The sequence below is a fragment of the Myxine glutinosa genome, chromosome 7, assembly GCF_964187855.1.
Source record: "Myxine glutinosa chromosome 7, kmMyxGlut1.1, whole genome shotgun sequence".
Taxonomy (NCBI): domain Eukaryota; kingdom Metazoa; phylum Chordata; class Myxini; order Myxiniformes; family Myxinidae; genus Myxine; species Myxine glutinosa.
In genome coordinates, this window is record NC_136267.1 from 138,097,005 (window position 1) to 138,107,529 (window position 10,525).

Here is a 10,525-nt window from a genome sequence, read left to right on the forward strand (position 1 = left end):
TCGTGGCAAATGGTATTCAGGTTCTTGGGGAGTGTTTCCATATCCCATTGAACTACCAAGTGCCTAAACTGGGTTCGATTCTGTCAAATTCACGTTAAACTAAAAACTCCTTCTGATTTATTTGACAGAGCGCTGCATCTCGTACCATATTTTGGATGAGTACTTTAAGCCGGCTGTCCGGTCTGCGTTTAGGTTGTGGACAGATGCCACAATATCTTCATGAAGGAGTACGGCAATGTGTGTCAGTACCCAGCTGGTCACAACTCATCGTTGTACACCGGACAATTTATTTAAACACTTTCATCCAAACTACTAAACACAGTATCATGAAGGTGGCACCGCAGGTTTAAATCCAAATACCTTGATGGTTTGTCCAGTTTCCTAATGACCTCCTCCAAGTCTCCTAATGCGTTTATGTAAAATTAATTTAATATCTTCTAATGTACAAATTGTGACTGAGCAAATAGTGTAATCTCGTGGGTAAACTTTCAGCGTGGGTAAATAGTAAAGCAAACTTTCAGCAACTGATGACTGCACATTTTTGAGTATTTGTACAACTTAAATCCGCGCTGAGATCACATGTTCAGAGTGAGCTGGAAAACAAGTGTGATTGTGTAGTAATTAACAATAATTACCTCTGTTACTGAAGGTGGATGGAGGTTATGTTTTCACCCCTGTCTGTTTGTCTGCCTGCTTGTGAAGAGATATCTCAAAAAGTTGCGGACAGATTTGTACGAAACTTGGTTGGAGAAGATGGGATTGTCGCAAGATAAAAATTATTGGATTTTGGTGAAGATCTGAATCCGGCTCTGAATCCGAGAATTTTTAAAGTGATTCTTCACCATTGAGATATAGGGCAAAAAACTATATTTATCAAGATATCTCAAAAAGTTGTGGACTAATTCGGACGAAACTTTGTGAGCAGGGTTGTTGTTTGACAAGGAATAAATGATTCAATTTTGGGGAAGATTCGATTCCGGATGAGAGCATTTTTATTTTTTTGTGATTCTTCACCATCCGGCCAAAAACTATGTAAAACGCAATATTTCAAAAAGTTGTGGACGAATTCGAACGAAACTTTGTGAGCAGGTTGGTTCTGTGACAAGGAATAATTCATTCAATTTTGGGGAAGATTCGATTCCGGATCAGAGCATTTTTTATTTTTTGTGATTCTTCACTATTGAGTGATACGGCCAAAAACTATGTCCAACGCAATATTTCAAAAAGTTGTGGACGACTTATGACAAAAGTTGTGGACGAATTCGGACAAAACTTTGTCAGCAGGTTTGTTGTGTGACAAGGAATAATTGATTCAATTTTCGGGAAGATTCGATTCCGGATGAGAGCATTTTTAATTTTTTGTGATTCTTCACCATCGAGTGATACGGCCAAAAACTATGTATAACGCAATATTTCAAAAAGTTGTGGACGAATTCGGACAAAACTTTGTGAGCAGGTTTGTTGTGTGACAAGGAATAATTGATTCAATTTTGGGGAAGATTCGATTCTGGATCAGAGCATTTTTTATTTTTTGTGATTCTTCAGCATTGAGTGATACGTCCAAAAACTATGTATTACGCAATATTTCAAAAAGTTGTGGACGACTTACCACAAAAGTTGGTGGATGAGTTGGCTAAGTGACAAGAACAAGCCAATTCCATTTTGGTTAACGTTCGAATCGAGATCTGGGCTATCAGTGGGATACAAAATGTAAACCATTGAGCATGGTGGAGATATGCTCTCTACCGTTCCAGTTAATTTAATAATTCCGTGTTCAATGCTGTGATGCAACTCACGGTCATGGGAGCTGGCAAGAAGCAGCAGCGTCCAGAGGCCGAATGAGGCTGTGAGTACAAATCCGTACAGAAGTAGGTTGAACAGAAACCTCTGCAGGTCTTCAGCACTAGGGGCTTCATCTGGATAAAGGCGATCCATGGTACACTCACTCAACAATGGGATGGAAGTGGAGGGCACAGTGACATTGGAACAAATACGAGTCACACGTGGAGTAAATTGGGATCATTTTATTTGGTTCAATGGGAACATTTTCAAAAATTACAAGCATTTTGTCAGTAAACGCACCGCGGAAGAAAAACAAAAAAACTACATACTTTGTACTTTGCTCTGGGTTTGGCGACCGTGGACTCCTGGCAATGGAAGCATCACGGACAAGCAGCTTCTCACGCTCCTGGGGAACCAACTCCGGGCGACTGGGCAGCGCAATTATATCCAATAATAATTATAATTACCAATATCGAATTCATTTCAACTGGGAATAACTCCCAATTTCCGAGGAAACAGCCTCTCGAAGTTGACAAGTAACAGTAACTCCACAATAATTTGCCATGTCACAAGAACCAACACCGAGCAGCTTCGCAGTAACTACTAGTCCCGCAAAAGAGCGGACGCACCAAGTCAATGCGACCCTGCACCGTTCACAGGGGACACCGGGAATGGGCGGAGCAGTCCTGTGTGATGGGCGTGGCTCTCTGATCCTGTGCGATGGGCGTGGCTCTGATATTGTGCGATGGGTGTAGCTCTGATCCTGTGCGATGGGCGTGGCTCACTGATCCTGTGCGATGGGCGTGGCACTGATCCTGTGCGATGGGCGTGGCTCTGTGATCCTATGCGAAGGGGCCAGGGGGTGCTTCTCTGGTTGTGTGCGAGAGGCAGAGCTCTCCAGGATAAAGAATCAGAAAAAGCTCTAGATTAAAAACTTCGCGACGTTTCTTAGCACAAGCTGGTAACAAGTGGTTTTATGTTAATACAAGGATGCTGAATCCGAATCTGCTTGTTACTCAAAATCTCTTATTAAATGAGGGGGGCTAAATCTGAACAGACAAATTTCCAATAGGTCAGATACTCATAATATCATGTACAGAGAAAGTCAAAGATCATTGAATGCTAATAAGAAGTTTAAAACATTGATGTAACAAATACGAGTCCTACTACATATATCTTATTCTAATGGAGCAAACGTATATGGTTATGTATGTATATTTGTGACCAAATCGTCTTTTTCTTCTGTAAATCATACTAAAATACGCAATTTGGTGTGTCTGTCTGACGATTTATGACAGCAATACATTCAGTCGTTACTTATCCAATCTCAACGAAACTTGGCAGGAAGACTAAGGGTCACACAATAAAGGTTGTAGTGAATTCAATGCCCCCCCCCCCCCACCCCCCCCCCTCTGCCCAAGGAGTTTTTTTCTCTGCCATGAAAGGTTTTAGCCGCCAATGGGGTTGCGTGTTGAAGTGTATAACACAGACTTGGCATTTAATATGGAATATTTTTTTTGTGGGGGTGAACTTACTTTTCAAGATGTCTTAGAACCAAAAGTTCATTGGAATTATGTTGAAATTATTCCAGATTTTGTTAATGTGACCTTTAAAAGAAACAAAAACCACATTTGACATTTCGAAACAAATAAATTGATCCTTGAAAGTGATGTAAACTGATATCGAACTCAATTCATGGACAGTACTGTGTTAAACTTCTGTACGTTTTCCAGAAGTATCTCTTTATTTTGCACATTAGCCAAATGTTTTTTTAACAAAAACAAAAGTTAAATTACGACTGGGATTACAGACAGTAAAATTACAGTTCAGTACTTCGTGTAACCTCCACCAGCATTCAGGAGAGCACGTACACGTTGAGGCATGCTGTTCACGAAATTTGCCAAGGTTTGGACATGAATCGCTTGCCATGCAGTGACAATAGCCTTCTGCAATTCACACACAGAGGTCAGCTGCTGGTCCAAGTGGTCGATTTGACGCGTTAATTCTGCCCACAAGTTCTCTATCGGATTCATATCCGGGGACATGGCAGGCCACTCCATATGCTCTACACCACAGTCAGCAAGAAAGTGTTGGATCATGCAAGCACGATGAGGCCATGCATTGTCATCTTGGAAGGCAAAGTTTCCTCGAAAGGCTCCACGAGCAAATGGAAGCAATGTTTCTTCCAGAATGACCCTGTACTTGAACTGGTTAAGGTTTACATTCAGAACAACCAGGTCAGTTTTGCCCCCTGCATGAAAAGCAGCCCAAATGGTCACCCCACCACCTCCAGCTTGGACTCTTTGCACTATACAATCTTTGTTGTAGGCTTCATGCACTTGTCTGCGCACTCGGATGCGGCCATCTTGACGATAGACCAGAAATCTAGACTCGTCACTGAAGATCACGTGATTCCAGTGTCCTGGCTGCCATTGACGGTGCTGGCGGTGTTGTCTGGTCAGGCGTGGCTTTCTCAGGGGACGCCTGGAACGATAGCCTGTTTGAACCAGTCGTTGGTTGACTAGCCTTCTGGATACAGGCACATTTGTCAGTTGCTGCCACTCAGCCCTAAGCCGATTAGCTGACTTGGTACGGCCATTGCGGACTAACCGGTGCAGCTGGCGATCATCCCTCCTTGTGGTTCTGCGGGGACGTCCTGGCCTCGGTATTGGAGTAGGGACACCCCTCTGAGCATATCGTTTCAGGATCTTTGACACCTGACCTTGAGTGATGCCATACTGCCGAGCAATAGCACGCTGTTTCATGCCGTAATTTCGTAAAGCCACCACCCCATGACAAACAGCATTGTCGAGTTGACGGACCATCTCCAGCGGAAGCGGCAATAACTTTTGGAGACGTGCAGCAGTTGTTTTCCACTAATACAGAACGCAACAACCCTTGTATACCCGACTGTGAACCCAATCATCAAATGCACCTGTCCGTACATTTTGCCACGCCACCTGTGATATAATCCTGTTGTTGACTTCTTGCTGTGACAGACAATCAGTGACATGGTTCTTTCAACAAATAAATCACCAAAGTGTAAAAGAAACTTACCAGATTGATATACTGGGTTAAGAAAGTAAACCCAAGTCAAGAAAAAAAAAAAATTCCATATTAAATGCCAAGTCTGTATATATCAACTGCGACACGTCCGCATAAAGGAGCTTTGTGACAAGGAGGACCAACTCAACCCTTCAAATAATGTGGATCTGGGAACACAACCACCATGTAGAATAAGTCGAGAGCAGCACATAAGGCAGGTGAACTCTTGGATTGGAAACTGGAAGAGGGCCCATATCGCTCAACCAAATATTCCAGATGTAATGGTTGGCCATGGATGGGAGTTGGGTAATGGGATGCCAGAACCCTGATGGAACGTAAGAAATGTTCTGCCGCAACAACTCATCGATATCATAGACAAAACAACTAGATTCTGACCATGTGGACTCAGATGACTCAGATGCAGAACTGCCAGACATCCCATATAAGTTTGGTGGAGACAGCACTGACAGTGATCAAGATTGACAATATTCAAAGATATCCCATATCAGTTTGGTGGAGGCAGCACTGATAGTGATCAAGATTGACAATGTTCACAGATATCCCATATCAGTTTGGTGGAGACATCACTGACAGTGATTAAGATTGACAATATTCACAGATATCCCATATCAGTTTGATGGAGATTAGCACTGACAGTGATTAAGATTGACAATGTTCACAGATATCCCATACCAGTTTGGTGGAGGCAGCACTGACAGTGATCAAGATTGACAATATTCACAGATATCCCATATCAGTTTGGTGGAGGCAGCACTGACAGTGATCAAGATTGACAATATTCACAGATATCCCATATCAGTTTGGTGGAGGCAGCACTGACAGTGATCAAGATTGACAATATTCACAGATATCCCATATCAGTTTGGTGGAGACAGCACTGACAGTGATCAAGATTGACAATATTCACAGATATCCCATATCAGTTTGGTGGAGACAGCACTGACAGTGATCAAGATTGACAATATTCACAGATATCCCATATCAGTTTGGTGGAAACAGCACTGACAGTGATCAAGATTGACAATATTCACAGATATCCCACATCAGTTTGGTGGAAACAGCACTGACAGTGATCAAGATTGACAATATTCACAGATATCCCACATCAGTTTGGTGGAAACAGCACTGACAGTGATTAAGATTGACAATGTTCACAGATATCCCATATCAGTTTGGTAGAGACAGCACTGACAGTGATCAAGATTGACAATATTCACAGATATCCCATATCAGTTTGGTGGAGACAGCACTGACAGTGATCAAGATTGACAATATTCACAGATATCCCATATCAGTTTGGTGGAAACAGCACTGACAGTGATCAAGATTGACAATATTCACAGATATCCCACATCAGTTTGGTGGAAACAGCACTGACAGTGATCAAGATTGACAATATTCACAGATATCCCACATCAGTTTGGTGGAAACAGCACTGACAGTGATTAAGATTGACAATGTTCACAGATATCCCATATCAGTTTGGTGGAGGCAGCACTGATAGTGATTAAGATTGACAATGTTCACAGATATCCCATATCAGTTTGGTGGAGGCAGCACTGATAGTGATCAAGATTGACAATGTTCACAGATATCCCATATCAGTTTGGTGGAAGCAGCACTGACAGTGATCAAGATTGACAATATTCACAGATATCCCATATCAGTTTGGTGGAGGCAGCACTGACAGTGATCAAGATTGACAATATTCACAAATATCCCATATCAGTTTGGTGGAGACATCACTGACAGTGATCAAGATTGACAATATTCACAGATATCCCATATCAGTTTGGTGGAGGCAGCACTGACAGTGACCACAATTGACAATATTCACAGGTATCCCATATCAGTTTGGTGAAGACAACACTGATAGTGATCAAGATTGACAATGTTCACAGATATCCCATATCAGTTTGGTAGAGACAGCACTGACAGTGACCACAATTGACAATATTCACAGATATCCCATATCAGTTTGGTGGAGGCAGCACTGACAGTGACCAAGATTGACAATATTCACAGATATCCCATATCAGTTTGGTGGAGACAGCACTGACAGTGACCAAGATTGACAATATTCACAGATATCCCATATCAGTTTGGTGAAGACAGCACTGACAGTGATTAAGATTGACAATGTTCACAGATATCCCATATCAGTTTGGTGGAAACAGCACTGACAGTGATCAAGATTGACAATATTCACAGATATCCCATATCAGTTTGGTGAAGACAGCACTGACAGTGATTAAGATTGACAATGTTCACAGATATCCCATATCAGTTTGGTGGAAACAGCACTGACAGTGATCAAGATTGACAATATTCACAGATATCCCATATCAGTTTGGTGGAGACAGCACTGACAGTGATTAAGATTGACAATATTCACAGATATCCCATATCAGTTTGGTGAAGACAGCACTGACAGTGATCAAGATTGACAATGTTCACAGATATCCCATATCAGTTTGGTGGAAACAGCACTGACAGTGATCAAGATTGACAATATTCACAGATATCCCATATCAGTTTGGTGGAGGCAGCACTGACAGTGATTAAGATTGACAATATTCACAGATATCCCATATCAGTTTGGTGGAGGCAGCACTGACAGTGATTAAGATTGACAATATTCACAGATATCCCATATCAGTTTGGTGAAGACAGCACTGACAGTGATCAAGATTGACAATGTTCACAGATATCCCATATCAGTTTGGTGGAAACAGCACTGACAGTGATCAAGATTGACAATATTCACAGATATCCCATATCAGTTTGGTGGAAACAGGACTGACAGTGATTAAGATTGACAATGTTCACAGATATCCCATATCAGTTTGGTGGAGGCAGCACTGATAGTGATCAATATTGACAATGTTCACAGATATCCCATATCAGTTTGGTGGAAGCAGCACTGACAGTGATCAAGATTGACAATATTCACAGATATCCCATATCAGTTTGGTGGAGGCAGCACTGATAGTGATCAAGATTGACAATATTCACAGATATCCCATATCAGTTTGGTGGAGGCAGCACTGACAGTGATCAAGATTGACAATATTCACAAATATCCCATATCAGTTTGGTGGAGACATCACTGACAGTGATCAAGATTGACAATATTCACAGATATCCCATATCAGTTTGGTGGAGGCAGCACTGACAGTGATCAAGATTGACAATATTCACAGATATCCCATATCAGTTTGGTGAAGACAACACTGATAGTGATCAAGATTGACAATGTTCACAGATATCCCATATCAGTTTGGTGGAGACAGCACTGACAGTGACCAAGATTGACAATATTCACAGATATCCCATATCAGTTTGGTGAAGACAACACTGATAGTGATCAAGATTGACAATGTTCACAGATATCCCATATCAGTTTGGTGGAGGCAGCACTGACAGTGATCAAGATTGACAATATTCACAGATATCCCATATCAGTTTGGTGAAGACAACACTGATAGTGATCAAGATTGACAATGTTCACAGATATCCCATATCAGTTTGGTAGAGACAGCACTGACAGTGACCACAATTGACAATATTCACAGATATCCCATATCAGTTTGGTGGAGGCAGCACTGACAGTGATCAAGATTGACAATATTCACAGATATCCCATATCAGTTTGGTGGAGGCAGCACTGACAGTGATGAAGATTGACAATATTCACAGATATCCCATACCAGTTTGGTGGAGGCAGCACTGACAGTGATGAAGATTGACAATATTCACAGATATCCCATATCAGTTTGGTGGAGGCAGCACTGACAGTGATCAAGATTGACAATATTCACAGATATCCCATATCAGTTTGGTGAAGACAACACTGATAGTGATCAAGATTGACAATGTTCACAGATATCCCATATCAGTTTGGTAGAGACAGCACTGACAGTGACCACAATTGACAATATTCACAGATATCCCATACCAGTTTGGTGGAGGCAGCACTGACAGTGATCAAGATTGACAATATTCACAGATATCCCATATCAGTTTGGTGGAGGCAGCACTGACAGTGATGAAGATTGACAATATTCACAGATATCCCATATCAGTTTGGTGGAGGCAGCACTGACAGTGACCAAGATTGACAATATTCACAGATATCCCATATCAGTTTGGTGGAGGCAGCACTGACAGTGATGAAGATTGACAATATTCACAGATATCCCATATCAGTTTGGTGGAGGCAGCACTGACAGTGATCAAGATTGACAATATTCACAGATCACCCATATCAGTTTGGTGGAGACAGCACTGACAGTGATGAAGATTGACAATATTCACAGATATCCCATATCAGTTGGGTGGAGAAAACACGGACATTAGAAAAATATGGTGTCAGAGGTTTGTGGGGAGAGGAGGAGATGGGGAAGGGTGGGTGGTGGTTGGGGGAGGAGGGGGTGGTGGTTGGGGGAGGAGGGGGTCGTGGTTGGGAGAGGGGCTGGTGGTTGGGGGAGGGGAGGTGGTGGTTGAGGGAGGGGGAGCGGGTGTGTTTGGGGGTTGGTGGGGGTCGTTGGGGGAGGGTGGGGGTGGTTGGGGAAGGGTGGGCGTGGTTGGGGAAGGGTGGGCGTGGTTTGGAGAGGCTGGGGGTGGTTGGGTTAGGGTGGGGGTGGTTGGAGGAGGAGAGGTTGTGGTTGGAGGAGGGGTTGTGGTTGGAGGCGGGGGGTAGTTGGGGAAGGGTGGGGGTGGTTGGGAGAGGCGTCGGGTGGTTGGGGAAGGGTGGGGGTGGTTGGGGGAGGAGGGGTTGTGGTTGGAGGGGTTGTGGTTGGAGGGGTTGTGGTTGGAGGAGGGGTTGTGGTTGGAGGAGGGGGGGTGGATGGGAGAGGGAGGTGGTGGTTGGGGGAGGGGAGGTGGTGGTTGAGGGAGGGGGAGCGGGTGTGGTTGGGGGTTGGTGGGGGTCGTTGGGGGAGGGTGGAGGTCGTTGGGGGAGGGTGGGCGTGGTTGGGGGAGGCTGGGGGTGGTTGGGTTAGGGAGGGGCGGTTGGGAGAGGCTGGGGGTGGTTGGGGAAGGGTGGGGGTGGTTGGGGAAGGGTGGGGGTGGTTGGGGAGAGGCTGGGGGTGGTTGGGTTAGGGAGGGGGTGGTTTGGGGGTACATCAGCAGCTATAGTAGGCCATGGACTAATAACGCCCCAATTTCCCTTAAGCATGGCATGTGTTTGTTCCGATTCCGGCGAAAATACGGAAACATCCGAAGCTACATGTTTATTTGAAAAATATATATGTTGAACGGAGCCCGAATCCGACACTTAGTATTGCCCCGGGCCCCATTCTGGCGCTCGACGGCCCTATATTCCAGGCTTCCAGCACGCTTACGGGTGAACAAACATGGCGGACAATGGCGTCAAAAAATGAGCGTCCCCTCTTATCCAATCAGTGTCGAGTTCAGTGGATAAGGTACAATTAACACTCAGATATTGTCCCAGAATGCTTCTCGATCTGTCCACGTTTGAATGGAACTTCCGTCTTGGGCATGATATTGCTTCATGGCATCACGTGACTGTGACACGCGGGGCTCCCCTCCGCCTACACCGTGACGCTCTGTGACGCTCCAGGAACACCCTGCCACTCCCCAAGGCGGTACGTATTTCGTGTACGGCTCTTCACGTAATAAACAGAAGATCCCTCTGGAAATATCACCGAAAAGC

General features: G+C 44.0%; 1 protein-coding gene across 2 annotated transcripts in view; it reads right to left on the bottom strand.

Annotated features, from left to right (window-relative positions):
• LOC137431677 (transmembrane protein 19) overlaps positions 1 to 2,470 on the bottom strand; it is a 36,693-nt gene extending 34,223 nt beyond the window's left edge. For both annotated transcript variants that reach the window (XM_068123271.2, XM_068123269.2), the window contains exons 1-2: positions 2,112 to 2,470; positions 1,797 to 1,916 (exon numbers count right to left, since the gene is read on the bottom strand). In XM_068123271.2, the coding sequence (XP_067979372.2) occupies positions 1,797 to 1,916; positions 2,112 to 2,163 (172 nt within the window). In that variant the 5' untranslated portion in view covers positions 2,164 to 2,470. The remainder of the gene's footprint in view (positions 1 to 1,796; positions 1,917 to 2,111) is intronic.
• Between the last annotated feature and the right edge of the window lie 8,055 nt (positions 2,471 to 10,525).